Source organism: Equus caballus, chromosome 1, assembly GCF_041296265.1.
Source record: "Equus caballus isolate H_3958 breed thoroughbred chromosome 1, TB-T2T, whole genome shotgun sequence".
Taxonomy (NCBI): domain Eukaryota; kingdom Metazoa; phylum Chordata; class Mammalia; order Perissodactyla; family Equidae; genus Equus; species Equus caballus.
The window spans coordinates 108,920,849-108,941,747 of NC_091684.1; the positions used below are offsets into that span (position 1 = coordinate 108,920,849).

At 40.6% G+C, this 20,899-nt stretch overlaps 1 protein-coding gene across 23 annotated transcripts in view; it reads right to left on the reverse strand.

Moving 5' to 3' along the window:
• The window catches only part of AKAP13 (A-kinase anchoring protein 13), a 322,766-nt gene that overhangs the window by 59,601 nt on the left and 242,266 nt on the right, over nt 1-20,899 (reverse strand). For 6 of the 23 annotated variants that reach the window (XM_023650594.2, XM_070267021.1, XM_070267023.1 and 3 more), the window contains 6 exons: nt 18,337-18,707; nt 15,686-15,739; nt 12,443-12,508; nt 10,462-10,654; nt 7,280-7,388; nt 1,349-1,477 (listed from right to left, as the gene is read on the reverse strand). In XM_023650594.2, the coding sequence (XP_023506362.1) occupies nt 1,349-1,477; nt 7,280-7,388; nt 10,462-10,654; nt 12,443-12,508; nt 15,686-15,739; nt 18,337-18,707 (922 nt within the window). The remainder of the gene's footprint in view (nt 1-1,348; nt 1,478-7,279; nt 7,389-10,461; nt 10,655-12,442; nt 12,509-15,685; nt 15,740-18,336; nt 18,708-20,899) is intronic. The other 17 variants (XM_070267063.1, XM_070267059.1, XM_070267104.1 and 14 more) reach the window with 6 other exon arrangements.

Here is a 20,899-nt window from a genome sequence, read left to right on the forward strand (position 1 = left end):
CGGCCCGCTAACCTAATTCTCACTGATATTTTTGAGTTTAAGGAACACATCCTGAGGATTGCTGGATACTCGATTCAAATGTTTTCAAGTTTCTATACTTTTACTATTTCATCATGTCGGATTAATCGAATAACCAGTGCCCTTGTGACTTTATATTAGTGGTAGAAGAAATACTCCTTTACCTCTTTTTTGCTGTGCTGACCTATTTCCAAGTGTATTACAAATCCTTTGAGATGAAACAGCCTTGAGAATTTCTGAACACTCAAAGTTGAAAGTGGATTTTCACAACTTCTCTCCTATTACAACTGGTGTAAAGTGAATATCGTGTTGTGTGGCTATTTACCAAACATCTTTTAATTTTGAAAAAAGTACTGAACATAACACCTCCATTTAAGGGAAATTAACTGAACTTTGTGTTATTGTGCCTTACACTTTCCTTTACGAACAATGCAAAACTGTTACCCTGAGCTTAATATTGCTTAAATATTAAATTTTAATATTTAGATATTAAATAATCAAATACTTAAATATTGCTGGGAAACTTAGAGTCAGCAAGTGCTAGGGAATTACAGCGTTCAATCATGTGGATATTGTCATTGAGACTCACTGAGCTATGCGAAATGAAAATTCATTATTTAAACTTTGTATTAGACACGGTTTTTCCATTAAAAGTAGCAATCTAGAACGTTTTAGAAATTTTCCACAATTGAGAACAGTGATTTTCATGACGAGGAGGAATCATTTCCTTTCCAAGTTTACTAAAGCTGAAACCTACTGGGTAGAGAATAACAGAAAAAATGGGTAGAAAAAATAAAAGTTCCAAAGGAGGGAAAGTAGGAGACAAATAAATATAGAACTCCCACCCCCTCATCCCTGGGGTCTAATCCCAAAGGAAAGGTATGTTTTAAGAAATGGTCTGAAAAGGTGAGAAGAAAAAGTTTAACATTAACTTTTAAATACCACAGATGGACCTCTAGACACCCATCCCATGAGACAAAAAAGCAAAACAAGGAAAATGTGAAGTTTTGTGAAATTAGTCTCCGTATGACAAAGGGTACAAGGTGGGAAAGGAGCACACCCTTTAGGCCTTTGAAGATATTTGTGTTCTGGGACAATATCTCGTGCCCTGGAATGAGGTCACTGGATCCGTGCAGTTAGTGTACAGAGGACAAAAAAAAGTGTTTACCCCAATTAATTTTCAAAGCAAAGCACGAAGACAATGATTTAGAAATGACGGCATGCAAGGGGATGAAAGTCCCCAACAATTTCTTAGTACGGAGCCTACAGCCTTTTCAGTGCTGGCCAGACCCCGGAGAGCAGCCAGTGGACACCACAGCGGCTTACTTACTACGCAACTCCTCATCCTCATCACTGGAATAGGAAGAGCCAAGAGAAAAGAGAGTTTTAGACTTAAGGAGGAGCGGAGAGATGCTGACGGAGAAGGAGATGCGTCTTGCCGGCTGCATCTGCTGCTGGGCTGAGAAGTGGTTAACAAGACGTTAGAGCATGCACGACAGATTATACCGGGCCAAAAGAGAGGGCATCTGAAACCCACCCAGAAATGAACCAATGTCACTGGCCCGCATGGTTCCAGGAAAGGCTGTCTAGGTGAACAACGTAATTTATTCACATTTTCATCTTTATTCCTGAACATGCGGAACTCTAACGCAACTTAAAAAATTCATCCAACGAATGCATACTTGTTAGATTATGAAAAGAAGAAGAAAATTATTTTTAATGGTCATAATTTATAGCTGGGATTTTTTTCCCTTCAAAGTGAAAACACTGGAGGAGTGGTGGTCCTCAGGCTTCCGAATTTGACTCTCTTCTCCCCCCCCCTGAATCTCTTCCTTCACTCTCACCTCCTAAAGTACAGTCTTCATACAACATACTGGTGACTCACAACTTTCTATCTGCAAGCCAGATGTCTTCTTTGAGCTTAAGAGTCATTCACCTCACTGCTCACCTGGGGGTGGATCTCTCCCCGGCGGCTCAAACTGAACAAGCACAGAAGTGAACTCTCCTTTCCTCCAGACCTGCTCCTCCCCGGCTATTTGTTTGTTTGGTGAGCGGCACCTAACATCTAACTAACTATTCAAAGTGGAAACCTGGGTACCATCCTTGAATCCCTATATACATCTCAACCGTCCTTTTGACTTTGTCTTCCAGAATTCTCTGAACATCAACTTCTCCTCTCCCACCACTGCTCTAAGCCCTAGTTCAGGCCGCCATCTGCTCTCATTTGAATCCTGCGATCGCCTTCTACAGATCTATCAGCCTCTCCTCCCTAACACTTTCTTCAGTGTGGTCTCTCAAGTATTTGAATCAATTAATTTAATTAACTTAAATCACACCACTGCCCATAGACAAGAAGCCCAAATTCTTTCAGTCCTGCTTTCCACACACTAGCTCACCTTCTTCCCTGTAAGCCTTCTCTGACGCCTCGAGTCTGATGCTGCTGTAACACCCAACGTTTCTCTCAGTTGCTGCATTTATCATTTTCTATTATATTCACCTGTCCTCTTGTCTGTCGGCCTAAGTGTGGTCAGAAAAGGAACTGTACCTGTAAGTTCATCCCTCTCCTACTGTGGTCTACCCTGGTGCCTAGCAAAGAGCAGATACTCAAATATTTATTGAATAAATAAACAAATTAATAAATAAACTGCCCCTTGTCAGGCTTTCTGGAAGCTCAACATCCGAAATTAAATGAAGGAAAAAGCCCCGGACCTGCCCAATATGAAAGCCACTCCATACCCCAGATGAACGCTGAGTGATGGCAGATTGCTGTCCACAGCCACTGCAAGTGACAGAGCTTGAAGAACTCCTGGCACAAATACATGCACGCTGGCTTTTTGGGTAGCGACAGTCCAGCACAAAAGTAAGACGTTATTTTAATGTGTGTTCTAAAGTATTTGCAAATGTGAGGCAAATTCAGGAAATAAAAATGAGCTCTGTTATTACACAAAATCTAAGAATATTCTCTTCTGTTGCCACAAGATCATGGATCATAAGGAAAAATCTACTTGTATGAATATCTAAAGAGCATTCTCAACATATATGGAAATCTCCAACATATATGAAAAGAATATGTTCTGTCAACATAGAGATGCAATTTTAGAAGTACTCAAATTAAAGTATATATACAAATAGATATACAGTTGTTCATTGCTTAATGACAGGGGTACATTCTGAGAATCATTCTGAGAAATGCGTCGTCATGCGATTTCGTCATTGTGCAGACACCATAGGGTAGACTTACATAAACCTAGACAGTAGAGCCTACTACACAACTAGCCATACGGTACTAATCTTATGGGACCATCATCATAAATGTGGGCTGTTGTTGATTCAAACGTTATTATGCACAGGACTGTGAGCGTGTGTGTATACATATATTTAATGAATATGCATATATTCCAGGCTTGGAATTTAATCAAAAGACCAAATATAAAAAGTCTGTTTGCCCGATTAACTTTTTATTCTGACATATCTGTCAATGTTATCTTCTCCAGACAGAACTACTCTAAGAAAATACATATATTCCAATAAATTCTCATCCCACTGTCCACAGTTAGACACAGAGAGAAAATAAGCCCAAAAAGTAGAGATAAAACATCCTCATTAGCATTGATGCCTAACTTTCCAGAGGCCCACCCTGATCTTTGATCACATGGATCGTTTGTCCTTTTAGATCCGCTGCATTCTAGATACGTAAATGCCACAGGTCAGCTCTCAAGACTGATTTAGCTTTCAGTCTAATCAAGCTACGCAGTCCTAAGCTGGTGTGCCCATCAAAGCACGCACAAGGAACCTGGCTAACGCACACCCCGTGAGTGCAGGTGTGAGGACGATCCCAAGGACAGGTGCCATTCGTGGACACCATTCTGTGTGATAACAAACCATGCAAAATGAAGGGGAAATGAAATCTCTTTACGAAGTCTGAGAGGTTGCAACATCTGATGGGCACCATTCCCCTTGCAACATTCCTGCCACTAATGCGCTTAGAGCTCTTCCAGGAATACAATCCAGCAGTTTCTCTACTGTTCGTAAGCATCTTCTGGGTGCCAACAATGAAAAGTTAAAAAATACAGTCCTGGAAGGGGATCGCTTGTAGTAACTGAATTATCCTGTATACGCAAAAACGAAGTCTATTAAGTTCTGTCAAGAAGCCATCTGAGTTTTCTGCAAGCTGGGAGTCTGCTCTCAGCCGCCTCTGATGCAAGAAGGAGAAACATGGTGCACACACTTCCTGGCGCAGTTCCTCTGAGAGCGGGCCTCCCCGACATTTTCCCACGATAAAGGCAGCATCAGTGCTATTCTGATTCCCTAAAACATGAGCCAGCAAGATGCGCTCATCATGCTTCCCCCATCAAGACAGCAAATCGAAGAGTTGACCCGGGACCGCTTTCCTGCCCACTGTGGTTCCTAAATAAGCTGTTGCCGGTCCGCTTTCCACCCCAGAAAGCGATACAGAAACATTTTAGTCACCACCTTTGCTCAGTATTTTCCTCCACATCAATAGATTTTTGAAACAGATCCCAGCTTAGAAATAATGCTATGAGTTTGTCTGGTTTTCTAATCTAGCAAATGACCTAACAAGACATTCCAGACAACAGCTCAGTGGACATACATTTTCAGAAATGCTCAAATGTTCACAGCTGTCAAAGACTGTGGAGGAAGCAGCTAATTTCTTTAAAGCAAGAAGACAGAATACAGGTAAAAGCTGGAAAGTAGTAAAATAAGGATGATTTTAGAAAGTATTTTGTTCCTAGGCAAGCATGCTCATACGACACAGCCACTTAATACAAGGAGAGACATCGTTCTCGTCTCTTGAGCATTGCTTAAGCTCTGCTCGGAGAAAAATGGACCCTGGGCACTGGGAACCACCTCACTCCACGATGATAACGAATGCTTCTTATAAGTCAGGAAATATGCGAAGGACTTTAATAAACTCACGTTTAAGCCTTATCACTTTATTATCCCTGTTTACTAGTTCCAGTAATTGAGGCAAAGTTTCAGGGCCCAGCCCAAGGTCACAGAGCCACCACATGTGCTTACAAGAAAGCACTGGTCAGAATTCTTTAAGCGTACCAGACACCTTAGGCTTGAAATCACCGCGTAGATTTTAATTATGATACTTTCACCTAGGAAGACCATGATCAAAGATGCATCGTGCAGAGTATGTAAGCGATTTGGAATTGCAGATTTGAGTCTGTGGCAAATCAAGAACGACCCAGCTATCCTAAGCTTCAAGGCACAGCACACAGAAGTTTCAGTCTTCTGTTCAACGGCCAGAATTTTAACATCTGCAAAAGGATTTATCATGTTCCTAGAGAAGAGTAAAAAATACAGTTGGGAAAATTCATTTAATTATACAAGGGGAGGGACCACGGAGAAAAGAGTCCTTAGTGTTAATTAGTCTTCCAATTATAGTATATGGTAATTTAGGGAAATAAGTGGGGCCAGTTAATTGATTTATGACCTATCATTGAAGCCTGCATGAAAAGTACCCTACCGGTTAGAATGAGGGTGTCCTATTTTGTTGAAAGGATCAAACGTTCTTCTTGACAGCAGTCTACTACTGATTTCAGATCCCCTCAGTGAGCTGAGCAGAAAATCTCCCAGCAACAGAAAGAAAAGCTCTCTGTGCCGGAACTCCTGGACTCTAGGATGGCGCTTTCTGGGAGCTGGCTGCATTATTTATAGTGTTTGGCTAGCAACTGAAAACACAGTCAAAAATCATCCTGCTTTTCGGAGGAAAAATAATGACGTGTTTCACGCATGAGGCAAACTATAGGAAAAAGCTCTGCCTGTGGGCCACACTCTGGTGGTTCCGGGCAGTGTTGCTAAAGGAGGAGAACCCCCCCACACGACAACACTTGCTCGTCACAGAGGGAGGCACCCAGGGCGGAAGGGTCTCACTGAGGAGTGCTTTCCTGTCTTTGAGCTCCAGCACTCCGGGCTCATCAAATCCACTAGAAACTGTTTTGTTATAATAATTTTCACTCTATAGCAGCAAAACCTCCAACCCAGAGCCAAATCAAAACAAAACCAAAACTCAAGCAAAGACAGGAAAAGCTATTTCTGTCACGGTTCTGTGAGGTCATATCTGCATTTTTAGAATAAGTCGTCATGGGGCACCTTTAGTCATACAGGCCAGATTTGTGTGTGAAGTATTAATCAGACAAAAATGAGGACAAAGTTAATAGAATCATCCATTCTGTCTTAATTCCACTGTGGAAACTGAAAAGATAAGGCCTCTAGTAAGTCATAAATTGAGACAGAACATCCCATTAATGCGGGGCAGCTACTTCTGTCCCCAACCCCTTTAAACTAAGTTATACTGGGGACACTGAAGAGACCCCAGAAACAACAGGAGACCTTATTTAATCCCTTTGCTTCAGCCTCCTGAATACATGGTCTGTCAGCAAAGGATGTATTACTCCCCCTTTAATGAGAATTTAATTCTTTATATCAAATCTCACCCTGCAACTACTCACGAAAAAAGTATTTTAAAAATAAAACAGAAAAAGGGAGATTTCTGAAAGAACAAGGTAGCTGCCTTTCCATGGCAAACATCTGGATCCAATTCAAACACGTGTATGAGCATCTTTCATTTACGAATGCCCTGTGCTTATAGACGCCAGACATCTGTACAGAAGTTTCGTGGGCAGTGGATCCTACATCCGCATGCGGTTCCTCTGATCACTTTCAGATGTACCCCTCTCAGCATCTGCTTAACTCACTATGTCTTTGTCCTTTGTGAGCTGAAGACTTCTGAAGAGCTCAGTAAATTAATACTGGATAAAATCTGCACAATTGTACTGTGGTAATATAAGAGAATATCTTTGAGACATAAGAGCACTATGTCTGTAACTTACTCTCAAGTGTTTCAGGACAAACTTTGAGGGAAGTGACAGAGAGAGGGAGAGAGACTGAGAAAACAAGTGTTATGACAACATCTGGGGGCTCCAGGTGAAGAATATATGGTAATTCTTTGTACTATTTTGAGAGACTGAAATTATTTCAAAATAAAGAGTGTGTCAGGTTTAGGCCCAAGAACATTATGAGTTTAATATATTCAGGAGATTTTTGGGTAGTGAGAGGAGGGAGATCCCATGGCTGAGCTCGATGCTCTTTTGTGTTTAGTGCTGAGCCACTCATCAGAGGAAGAGGCAGACAATTCTGGAAGGTAATGTTACAGGGTCTTAAAGAGAGAAAATGATAGGAAAAGTATTTAAAGTATAATACATTTAATTAAAGAAAGTACTATACTCACTGTCCAATCCAGGATGGCTGATTGTCATTAATGAGACAGATTTTGTCAACGGAGAAGAAATGGCTGACGTACAGTAATTAAATCCCTGTTTTTTAGATCTGTGACATGCCTGTGAGGTAAAAAAGGCAAAGAACAGGTTCTAGGTACATGCTCTCATATTTCTAGACAAGCACAAACTTTACATTCTGACTCAACCTAGGAAAATAAGGCAGTGCACCAGGACGGGAACAGCACAGATTTGCAGTCAGACTTGCATTCAAGTCCGTCCCTGCAACTTGACAGCTGCTCCACTTCCGAGAAGTTACTCAGCTTTTCTGAGCCTTAGTTGTCTTGTCTGTAAAATGGGGACAATTAGAGTATTCATCCTTTACAGTAGTTTCACATCCTTCACAATATCTAATAATGTTTCAAACTTACTAAGTGCTAATAAACCTCTGCTGAACACATAATCAGATAAAAATAATTTCACTGGAATTACCAAACCACATACAGCTCTTGTTCTTTGAAAATAGAAATACCCCTTAAAGAGATAAAGCAGGATACCAGGAATATTATTCCAATGTTAAAGATTTGGAAACTGAGACACAAGTAAAAAGTGTCTCAAGATCACAAGCAGAGCAGGTGCACATCAGGAAAGAAGCCTCAGTCTCCTTCGTTTCCTCTTCTAAGATCAGACTGCTTCTACATGAACACGAGGGTGGCTGCAGTGTGATAACTTAATTCCCTCTGTAAATCCACAGCAGCTTCAAGGCTATGCAAGCCAACGAATTGCAGATGTTCCTGCAATAACACCCCTGAAAGAGAGTCAACCAGTATTTACCAGCGCACTCTAGTGATGAGGGACTCCCTGCCCTTTTGTTTTGAGAGAGCTCATACTAATTGTTAACTGACTTAATGCTCATAAACCCCTTCCCTTCATAGTAGACTGAAATTTGCCTCCTGAATTGCACATGTTGGAAGGGAAGCAACGAAAATCCGTTACTAGCATCAACTTGGCTCAGCTGCACCGAAGACCTCTGATTATTTAGAGCTTGTTCCACGTGTAACCATGGAGTCTGAGGCAAACAGTTGCTATGTTTCAAATACAACCGTGAGGTCTGAAAAATGACCTCAGTGAGAGGCAGAGACCTTCAATAGGAAGTTGGCTGCAGGCAACTTGTCCAGATCAGGGATACAAGCAGCTGAGACACCACTCCGAGGCTGCACACAAGACGAAAAACTCTGGGTAAGCAGAGTGCCAGGAAGGCTAACGCACAGCAAGGCACTCAAATGTTGACAACTTTACTCAGAAAGACCTAATTAGAAAGACATCAGTGGTAACGAACATCACTTACTAAAAGACAGGGTTAATCTGCCAAATTCCTGGAAATGTCAGTTTCAGAAAGGGTACCATAGAAACAATATTAAGAAAATTAAAATGTTCTCATTTCCTCACTAAAACTCATCTACTTCAAAGACATGGAAAGAAGCAGCAAGACTAATAGCCAGGAATTCTGAATTTAATACTGTTTAGCCAACAGACAGTTACAAGGCCCTAGGCAAGTAACTCAAATGGGCTTGAAGTTCTTACACACAACGGCCTAAGCAGAATCCAAAGAGACAGACAGTTACGTGCCGCATAACATTTTGGTCGACGATGGATCGCATATATGACGGTGGTCCTATCAGATTAGCGCCACATCGCCTAGGTGTGTTCTAGGCTATACCATCCAGGGTTGTGTAACTTTATGATGTTCGAACAACTGTACTGGCTCTTAGTCTATGATTCTGTTCACAAGTCTACAATTTTTGGTATTTTATCTGGTCTTGCAAATGACTTCCAAAGGATTCTATACACATGAAATGCAATTTATTTTTCGGACTTGCTACTTATCAGATGCTCTCAGTAGTCACCAAAGAATTATTTCTATTTTTTCCTCCCTTTTTCTGTTACCATTAGGCTGAATAAATCTAAATCATTTGCTCCAATAAATATAATCTCCATATTCTTATTATTTTTCCTAACTTTTTGTAAATTATCAGGCCAAGATGACACAGGTGCGGTGAGGGGAAAAAGGTGGCACAACTCCTTTAGGCCTTCAGTGTGATTTTCATTAGGCCCCAATTCTCTTAGGCCTTCACATGAGCATAAGTGACCCATTTGTTAGTAAGATAATCCTCCAGTGCCAAATTTACATTTGGTCCCATCATTGCTATGTAGCAGGATGTAATAAAAATTATCTTTCTACACAAAACCTCAGTCACCTATTCAAGGAATAGATTATTTAACATTTTTGTTTGTTTCATTAGAAATATTTCATAATATTTCTACCTAAAACTCCAGTCACCTATTCAAAGACAGGTATTTTAACTTTTTTAACTAGAAATGTTTCATTTGAATGCGTATCCTGGAATCCTCTCAAAAATTAATCCATGGTCTCCTTGGCCCAAGAGGGGGAGAAAGGACTGGGGGTAGTGTAGGATGCTGTAAAAGCATATAATTCAAATTTTCCACTCAAAAACTTCCCAAGGGATTGTCAAAAGTGTTGTGATACTGAAGAGCCTGAGAAGATGTGAACTAAGAAAAAGTCACTTGATTTGGTCGACAAGGAAGTCCATGACTTTCAAGACAGGCGTGTGAAGAGAGTGACAGAGGTGGACACGAGAGATCCTCAAGTGGTGAGAAAGAGAAGGCGGGGGTGTAGATGCTGTCTCAAGAACTCTGGCAGTGACAGGAGGCAGAGAAAATAAACAGTCATTTCTAGACAACGTTATAAGACAAAGAATCAGAATCTTTTTCCAGGAAGGAGCAACTTTGGATGTTTTTGAGAATTGGGAAATTTAATAATGGTATGTATTAACTTCAAGACTCATTTTACTATTGGGGTGGTAAAAGAAGTCCTCAGATAAGAAGGAAAAACTCAATTTAATATCCTGGATACTTTCCTAATTTAAAAAAGTTTGCCTTGATGGAATATTCAAATCTATGCAGATGAATGGTATTCTTCAGTATTAAGTGCTAAAAACTTGCTTTGTGCTAGAGCGAATATATTATATAATGGGTAAGTAATTATAGCTACTAGCCTTATATCAATATAAGTCTTGCCTTCTTTGTTCCTAATATGAGGAACAAAGGACATATTTAGGATATAAAATAAAGATTATTTAGGGAAATCAGCAACATACACCCATTTCATCCTTACCTGCTGATCAAACATCCTATGTTCTCTCTGGCCTGACTCCAGATCCTCTTCTGAAAGTGACATCAAAGAGTCACCCCGCTCCTCACCACTGAAGGGGTGTCTGAGCTCTCTGGTGTCTGCAGAGCTTACTTCTAGAGACGAGGCTGGCTTGTTTCCGACACCAGCTCCTCCTGTCAAGCCTTCTAGACTGAAACTGAACACAGAGCACAAGAGTTAATTTGTTCTATTTCTGAGTCTCAGAAACGAAGGAGGATACAAAAATCCCTTTAAGTTGCATTATTTCTTTGTCATCTAGCAAAACTATTTACAAGGGCATGGCACAAATGAGTGCCACCTACAGGTCTTGGTATGCTAAGAAAGAATAACTATACTTAGATTTTCTTACCTCATTATTTGATAGAATAATGTTGCATAGAATGTTGCACTATCTAAGGTCATTTTCTCCGATTTTTCTCAGTATACCATATAGACAGCCAATATTCCATATTTATCTTATTGATCTTTTATTTATGTTTTTTCCTTGATCTGATGTAATTAATCTTTGCCAGAATATAACTCTGCTAATACCAAAGAATTAAATGGCACAGAGAAAATATGAGCATAAGTAACTTTCAGAAGGCAAAGAGAGGAACTCAGACTTGCCCTTGCATCCATGAAGAGGACCTTTATAACTTCGCAGGTACGCACCCACCCCAGAAAACCCAAGTGTTACTTATGAGCATTATCATCTGTGCGCACCTGGCTGGACAACAATTAGCTGACAGTTTTCCTGAGAATTGTTAGTTGCAGACAGGCACATGTAACACCTGACAGAACAGGCTGAAAAGCTAAGTCCAGAGTTTTAACTTTTGTGTCTTGATACTGACAAAGGAAAAGAACCAATTTAGGGTTTGGTATCTAAAATGGGATCCCTGGAATAAAGATTTTGAGGTTTGCAGAGTGAAGAGCATTTTCTGGAGGCAGGAGGCTGCAGAGAGGGGTCAGCAATCTATCCTCCTCGGGGTGTAGCCAGAATAATTCATATCTGCTACAAGTGCAGTGGAAACTGCTTTAAAGTAGGAAAGCTCTCGAAATAGAGTTGCCGCTGACCGTGTCCTCAGTTACAAGCAGCTGAAACTGTATTTGAAAGTATACTGAAGCTATTTAGTTATCTCTGCTCAAACTGTACAGTTAATTGCTACAAATACTTCTTGCATGCCAGTCCAGAAGGGCTCACATTTGCTTTTTTTGTTTCGTAAATTACTTATTATGAACTGAAACCATATGCCTCTATTCTCTCTAGCTGGTAAATTAAACAATGGATTTTGTTTTCCTTATTCCAATATGACAATAGAAATCATGACTAAGTACGAGTGGATGTCTCTGTAAAGCTCATTGTCAATAACAGGGATGAGAAGACAGGCGAAGTCAAGAAGAAATTTAGTTTTCTATTGCGAATTACTTGTAAAGCCTGAGAAAACCAGATCTATGCTTACCACAGAACTTAATCCTGAAAATGTTTTAGTAATTACATCTAGCTGCTTAGTTGAGAGAATATGAAACGACGAGGAGTCTGTGAATTTGGAATCTAAAGACTGGTTGATTTGGAAGCATAATAGAAATAAGTGCATCTTATTAGCTGCCTTGCTTCTGTCATTGTTTTCCTCAGGATGTGGGAATTCCTAGGATCTGGGAATTAGGACAAGACCAAAACAAAGAGAAAAGTTGTCCATCACACCATGGAGACAAGTCTGTGCAGAAAACACCAAATCTACAGCCACTTGAGACAAACAGGCATCAAGGTACACCATCCAACTCTTAGGCTGTGCCTCTTCGATTGGATTAGTGACACCCATAGCAGAGGCAACTGAACACTGTGCTCACAGACAAAGCAGGCTGCCATATGCATTCCAGCCACACAGAAGCCAGCTCCAAGCCAAAAGCCCAGATGCCATATTTTATGGTTCCCCATTTGGCGGCTGGACATGTAACAATACCATACCTTCTGTAATTAAAGTCAGGACTCAGGGCAGCAGAGTATTGCACACCAGAGGGACACCAGCTCATACTGAGGATGACATCAATGGCAGAAACAGAAATGGAGGGAGAAGGGGAGACAAGGACGGGGTTATTGGGTTTAAAAAGAACGGGCATAGTTAGAGACAGACAGATTTATTTGATCATCAAAAAATTAGGAATGTAACACTGATTTAGAGTTTAGAAAAAGTCTAGAACAAAAACCATGGAAACTTAAAATTGTTCTGTTGATGTCCATCTAGACAACGTGTTGGAAATGACTAGGTGAGCTCTTTAGAAGGCAACAAGCTCAATCTGAAACCCAATAATTCCTTCTAGTGGACCCTGAACAAAGAGCCCACTCCACCTGCAGCCTCCTCTTTGGCGTTCTCACAGAAGTGTTTCGACCTCCACTACGGGGGACAATCTACACATCCCACTGCTCCCACGTCTCCCTTACCATAGTATCTATCACCCTTAGCTGAAAGGAATAAGGACAAACTGCACAGGGGTAGGCTTACTGAGTCTGGAGTTTTTTTCAAAAGTGTTTCCATGAAGGATCCATTTAAGACAGACAATTCACAAATCTTTCAGAATAACAACACCCAGTCAACACTCAAATCCATCTTCAAACCCTACTCACCACGCTCTTATGCTAAACATAAAGCATATAACAATGGTCACATTTCCTTCTATTTTAATGATAATGAAGATGCTTTTTTTAAAAAAAAAAAAAAGGAATTCTATGGTACTGAGTTAGAAATGTGTCTTTTTAATTTTAGGTTTGTATCCATTTTCCCAAGATTAAAAAAAAACTCCATTTGATCACCTACTTCCTTGATTATCTCAGCAATGATATTTATTCCCAAGTAGCAGGGACAGAAAATCTGGGGTCAGAAATGCTAATAAGTAAATACAACTGCTAAAAAAGAATCATTTCAAAATATCAGGTACTTTATAAAGGGAAGTGACGGGTCAGGAGTTTTGACTAACAAAAGCCATCACTTAAAAATACACTGCTACTTGACATGCCTTTGCTTTTAGAAGCAGGATGAAAACAGAGCTCCTGGACAACAGTAAAACCACTCAGCTCCCTCCTGAATCGTGCAAATGGGAGACCTGCAGACACCAAAAACGCCTATCTTGATCTCATCTAATAACTCTGTTTTGGTAATAAGTGGGAGTTTTTGACAGAGAAAAGGAGACAAGGAAAATGGTGAGAGAATAAATATAAGAGCTACCCCGATGGCTCTTCTAAAAGTAAATTTTTAAAATATTATTTAAAAATAATGTAAATAGTAAAACATTTTAAATCACATTAAATTAACAGTATAAAGCTCACAAGTGCAAAAGCAAAAAGCAGAAATCCACAGCTGAGACACGTCTCTAGTCTGGTACACGAGATCAGGCTGACATCACTCACTGGCGTGAGCAGAAGTGAGCCCTGATGACACAGCTGACAAACACACAAACTCAGCAGTCCATTCTTTGAAATTATTAACTTAATTTTAAATCTCCAAACTGTTAATAAAAAGGCACATTATACCTAAATATCCAACTTCTTATTAAAAACAGAACTGTGGTAAACCAGTAACTGAATATTACCAAATTATCATTCATAAAAATAATCCCCTTCTTCAGATGTAAACATCTCTTTACTCTCAGAAAATGATAATGATGTGAAAGACTTGGACGAAATTTAAGATAAAGAGAATCAAGAGCAACAGAGAGACAGATAATAGCTTTTCCAAGGATCCCGGAAGGAAGCTATGGATGGTCCTACAGCAGCAGAAAAACTGCTCTTCCTTGTAGCAGAAAACTCATTTTGCAATTGAGTATTTTTGAGAGCATCCTAATTTCCTCAGTTCCTCAATTAGTGGAGGAAACATGTAATGGTTCTTTGGTTTTATTTTCAGATCTATGAAGTTCTAGCTCTAGATTTTTAAAAAAATAAATATCCTGTTCCCTCACCTTTGAATACTTGTTGGAATGTTTCAATTTTACTAGCTACGGCTTAATACAACATTTAAAATTATGCCTCAAGTCCTTCCTACAGAAATATGACTACTGGGAAAACTGTAACTGGAGACGTGATGCCGGTTGTATCTACTTGCTAACTTGGACTGCATCCAGCAACCTGTCATCCTCCAGCGTCATCACGTGCTTGTCTTTTAATAAGTTCACATTGAAGAGCTTTAATGGAGTCAGACAAACCTCTAAAGGTTTTAGATACTTCCACTGAAAAAGACATTTAACTACTGTGCCCCTGGAGAAAAACTTACCCAGAGTCATGATTATCTGAGATTCTGAGAATATCTGTATTTGAACTCAATTTTGTGTCTAAACCCCGGAATTAAAGCAAGCATCCACTTGAAAACGACGATGTGGGAAAGATCATTAATTTGCCTGCTTCCCAACAGCTTCAGCTGATAGTTAAAAATACATCTTTACAAATGTCTCCTAATATGAGAAGCTAACAGTAATCTAACCGTCGTTTTTGGATTTCTAAATTTTTTCCCAAACAATGAAAGAAAAGCTCACTAACGACTTCTGAACAATAAAAATAAAACAAAACTCAGCATTTGAACAATTTAAAGCAAATCAGCACTTATTGCAGCCTCAAAATTTTACCTGACAAAAAATAATCAAAGAACTAACAGACTGAGAGGGCCCCTGAGATGGCTGATGCCTCGTACTTACTGTAAGGATTGCTCACATCAACAATGGGATGGAAAGTGCCAGGTGCTCTAGGAATAAAGGCTCTCACCCAATTATTAAAGAATATGTTGGAAATATTGGAGGGCCTGTGTGCAAGCACACACATATTTCTAGTTCTTCCGTTTTTGTTTTTCTTGGAAAGAAAAAGTACTCCCCAAGCTCCATCAGGGAGGCACAACATAGACATTCCTTTGAATTCTCCTAGAGAAAATTGGGTGTGACCCTATTATCAAAGTGATCGGGACACCAATAAGTGAAAGACGGAAAAAAATACTAAAAAAAAAATTTTTTTTAAGATAAAAGTAGAATAGGGAAAAACTTCAGATTGGAGAAATTATTTCACATGGAATGGACATCAGCAATTAATAATTACCTATATTTTATCTGCCTGAAGCAAATGTGACATTATTTAAAAACAGACTGTTTAATAATGAATTAAGCGGAATGAGATGCTTGTTAGTATATGCTCAGAGGCAACACGGTTAGTCCATCAAGTTATTGAACTCTGTACCTTCTCCTATGAATGGGAGGTCTCCTGACAACATCCCCAAGAACTCGCATTGAACTGAAAATGAATGATGGAAGAGGTCAGTGTTGAGGTGAAACAAAATGGATACAAATGCATGAAACACACAGACATCACACTGGGAAGGGATACAATCACCAAAGAGAACAGTACAGGAAGTAAGGGAATGAAAAAATGTGCAATAAGAAAAACATCAGAACCAAAAGGGCCTGACATCTTCTGTGGAGGGCTACTTTGCTCCCTCCTTGCTCCAAGGAGTTAATCAGATGACAAGGAATGAGGCTTATTAAACTATAAAAGTAAAAGGATTGGGGGTGGGGGGGGGAAAGGCCGTTGAAAACTTTAGAAGGGTTTTCTTAAGACTTTAAAATTATGCTATGCAGATAATACTATAAGAATTAGTCTACTTAAACTGATATACTGAACTCTCATTCCATTATCTCCAGAGGTATTGGGACAGTGGTTAGTCCTTAACGCTCCTCTCAAATAGAAGATTCCATGATATTATATGGGTTGGAAATACAAATAATTTGGGTGATAAGGTTCTAGCCTTAGTTCAGTCTTACGATCACCATGTAATCTTGGGCAAACCATTTAATCTGAGCAAATCTGAGCTTTAATTTCCTCATCTGAGCTACATAATCCATAAAGTCACATCCAGCTCTGAGATCAAAGTCATGGCAGAGGGATCCATAGTAGGTTATGAAGTAAAACAGACTATATATAAGAAAACTCTCATTTCTTGACGCTGTTATCATCTAAGACAAGCATGTCCTGTCAGGAAGCTCCGCTTGTATCAAGGAGAAAATTCTGGCTGTAGGGATCACTCCTCACATTCTTATTTTTTCTATGGGTGTGAATGCTTAAAAAAAAAGCACAGCATGAATAAAGCTGGGAAGGAAAGCTTTTAGAAACTGCTTTTATATAATCTAGGATTTCAAATGTTTATTAAAAAACTAGCCAGCAGATAAAGGAACTGCGTATTTTTAAGATTAGCATCCTGAACTCCACCATAGAATAATATAGAATCATAGAAAGAGCACCTGCCAGGAGCCCAGAAACCTGGATTCTACTGACCTTGGGTAAGTGATAAAACTATCTGCAATAGTCTCATCTGCAAAAATGGGGGATAAGACCCCCTGACTCAGAGAGAAGACTGGAAAATTACCTGAGATAATGTGTTATTAAAGCAGTCTGAAATCAGAGTAGCAAACTAGGAAAGTGTAAGGTATTACTGTGAGCTCCACGAAGGTGGGGCCTTTATCCTGTTCCCTTCTGTGTCTCTAGAACCTAGAAATGCCCGGCATGCAGTGGGTGCTCAATACATGTTGGTTAAATAACAGAACAAATGAGTGAATGAAAGTGATCAGATTACACGTACTCACAGCTATGAAATCTGAGCCACACTATTATACAGGGGACAAGGAATTTTTTAAAAAAGGAGTAATTGCTCCAGGTGAGTTGTTCACATCAATTGTTTTCAAACTGCTGCCAGCCTTCGCCCTTAGCTGCTTCTCCTCATTAAGGAAGCAGCTTTGAAGTAAACACACCTTTGCATATACATCAAGGCATCACGGCACTTGTTCTTGCAAGCTAAACCATCTGCTTAATTCATCTAGGCAGCCAACGGTCAGCAGCCAAACCCAGTTTAGCCTCTGTACAGCCCGCTTCCAAACCGAAGGATTGAGACTGAGTCACACTTACAAAAGCCCCCAAAGATTGGACGATACATGGAAAATACCAATGATTTAATGATTCTTATGCTTTCTTGAGGATTAAATACTGATAATTTAGACTTTATCAAAACTTTCTGCATTTAGAAACAGATGGCAGTTCCTGTTGAAGCGCTTCGAAAAACTCAGATGTGTGGAGACTTTAAGACTTCATGTTTACAGCAGTCCCCCCTTAGCTGCGGAGGAACCTTCCAAGACCCCCAGTGGATGCTGAAAGCACGCACAGTACCAAACCCTATAGAGACTATGCTTTTCCTAACTTAACAGGCCAACGAGTGGGTGGTGACTACAGTGTAGACATACTGGACAAAGCGGTGATTCACATCCCAGGCAGGATGGAGCAGGACAGCGTGAGATTTCATCAAGCTACTCAGAACGGGGCACAATTTAAAACACACCAATTGTTTATTTCTGTAATTTTCTATTTAATATTTTCAGACCGCAGTTGACTGCAGGCAACTGAAACCACGGAAAGCAAAACTGCGGATAAGGGGGGACCACTGTATTAATTCAAAACTGATATGAAACTATTCCCTGCCATATTTTCTAATTTATGAATTTCATTTAAGAAATCTGGCCTGAATACATGTTGTAATTTATTAAACATCCACCTCCTAACAGACATATTTCATTTGTAATATTTATTATTACAAATACTCTGAAGGGCAGATAGTTCACAGATGAGAAAATTAAAGCTCAGAGGTCTCAAGTAACTTGCCCAAGGTTATCTACACACTAATTTACAGAGCTGCAGTTTGAACACAGATTTTCCTGATTCCAAGGCCTATATTCTTTCCTCTATACCATGGTGCCTCCTAAAATCTTTTACCAACTCTAACACCAAATCATCAAATGGAAAGCAAGCAGACACTGAGAGACAAAACCAACAGCCTGCTGTCTCACCTCCGGTGGTTCATTTCTGCATCGCTGGCTGCATTCTTCCCAGGACCCCAGCTGTGCCTCCGGAAAGGGGACAGAGAGCGCATGGAGCTCCTCAGGACAGAGCAGTTGGCAGGCACTTCGGTGATGCTGTCCATCTCCTCCTCTTCCATTTCACCGGAGCCAGCAGGTTCGCTCTCACTCTCTCGACCCTCAGCTCCCACCCCATGGCCGTGGGAGCCATCAAGGCACTGCTGATCTCTGGACCTGCTCAAGTGTGAGATCTGGGGCAGGGATACGTCACTGCCATGGGAAGAGTGTCGATCCAAGGAAGCTGTGTCATCAGTGGAAGAGCTGGATCCAGTGATATCACAGCCCAACTGTTCCTCCTCGGGCTGTAATGGAGAGAAAGCGCGTATGGGTGAAAAGGGCAGGACCACGCAGACAGCCTCAGTCACTCTCGACAGAGCCAATGGCTTCATAGTGGGTTGACGGGCAAGGTCACAACTGGCTTCCAACAAACGGACACTTCTGTCTTAAAGCGTGACTGCAGCTGGATTCAAACAGCCTCCAGTAACGGTACAGGTCTAGCTCTAGGCTCTCTCCACTCTGTTATGAGAGCGACTGGACTACAAGCACATAATTTTTCCTTTCTTAAAGAGGGAAAGAAACCTAACTCAGGTTAGTTCTTTCAGTCAACACCATCAACTGAAACAAAGGAAACCCATGTGTCTCTGGGTTTCTGCTGTATGAAAACTCTAAATTCATATCATATTAGGTTTAATTTTTCTCGCAGGTCTCAACTAAAAACAAGGTAGTCTGCTTGGCTGCAATAATGATGTGCTGAAGTTAATATTCCAAAAGCAAGTCTGCGATTGTTTTCAGTGGCCTTTTGAAAAATGCAGAATAGCTTATAATCCCACCTAAAGCTGCCACGAATGCCAAAATTCTGGCCACAAAGACCTAAATGGAAGAAATCTATTCCCTTTTGCTCATTTCACTGAGAACTGGCTGAGTGTTATCAAGCCAAACTGTACCTAAGATAATCAGTCCTGGTAATGGAATCTCTAAGAAAGTGTTTATGCTCTTTCCCCAGCCGGCCTCTAGAGCCTAAGAGGAATTGTGCAATTTTGATCCCAGTAGGCTGACATTCTCTACTTGCCCAAAGACACCAGCACACATAATTTGATGGGTGAGGGAAAGATGAGCTTCATGGCGTCCAAAGATTTGTAAAAGCATCTGAAAGATGACGGTCACTCTTTGTTACAGATGTGGGCACTGTCCTGTCCTCGCATTCTTATAGGACACGGAGCAGGGAAGAGGGAAAGGCATTCCGTGATTATTTTCCTTCTTCACAGTATTTTTCTAAGCCAGTCACCTCGAAGTTTTAATTAAGAGTGAAGAAACTTACAGTTCTTGGAGAAAGATTTTAAAAATGATGAGAACTAACGAGCCCTTTTAGCTTTGGAAGAGTAAACAAGTCCTCTATTAGGAAAGCCTCTTCAACAGTTTAACATAACACTTAAAAGCATTCTTTATAGCTTTGGGGCTGGATCTCACCAGCTCCTGAGTTTGGTTTTTATTTCCCCCTGTAGAATCCAGTTTCCTAAGTTAATTGCTCTTTAAACGATGCATATGGGATGAGGCTGAGAGTGTCAGAAGATGCGAGGGGCTCACTGGACAGCGCGGACTCTGAGGTCCAGACTGTCTAACGGGCTCTCCCAAGTACATCGGCCATGAGCGCCAGAAGCAAGATTTGAACCCGGGTTCGTTTCAACTAAAACTGCCCTGTTCCATTATCTTCATTAGCTGTAAAAAACCCTGTAAGGACAAGATCTCAAAGACAGTATCGGAGAAGTCCTCGGTGTTTCCTTAGCCGCTCTAAAACAAAACTATGCTTTACCAAGGACGTTTTAAAATAGGGTAGGTATATTTTGAAATAAAATTATCGACTATTCTTAAGTTAATGAAGATGGACCTGGGCATCCTAAAGAGTTTCTATTCCTGGGCCCACTCTCCACAGAGACGGAAAATGTAAATGTTCCTGAATCCCAACTTTAGAAGACAAGTTTAGGATGTCAGCTGTCTCACTGTACTGGGGTGAATACTGTCCTCCTCAAATTCAGGTCCTGCTCAGAATGTGACCTGATTTGGAAATTGGGTCTTTGCAAATGTAATTAGTTAAGACGAGGTCATACTACAGCAGGGTGGTCCCTAAACCCAATAGGAGCGGTGTCTCACACTATGAGGAGAAGAGACACTCCTCTCAGGGCAGAACGTCATGTGAAGATGGAGGGAGAGACTGGAGTGACATACTGACAATCCTAGGAAAGCCAAGGACTGCCGGCAAGTACCAGAAACTGGGAGTGACAGAGGGAAGAGGGCCCCCTCAGAGCCTCCAGAAGGAAAGCAGCCCCTTGGCACACTGACTTTAGGACCTCTGGCTTCCAGAACTGTGAGAAAATAAATTTACATTATTTCAAGTCACCAAATCTGTGGTGACAGGTCACAGCGGCCCTAGAAAACTAGGACACTCACCCTTAATAGATCTGATTTACATGAAGTCAAAGCCAGGGTTTTTTTTTTT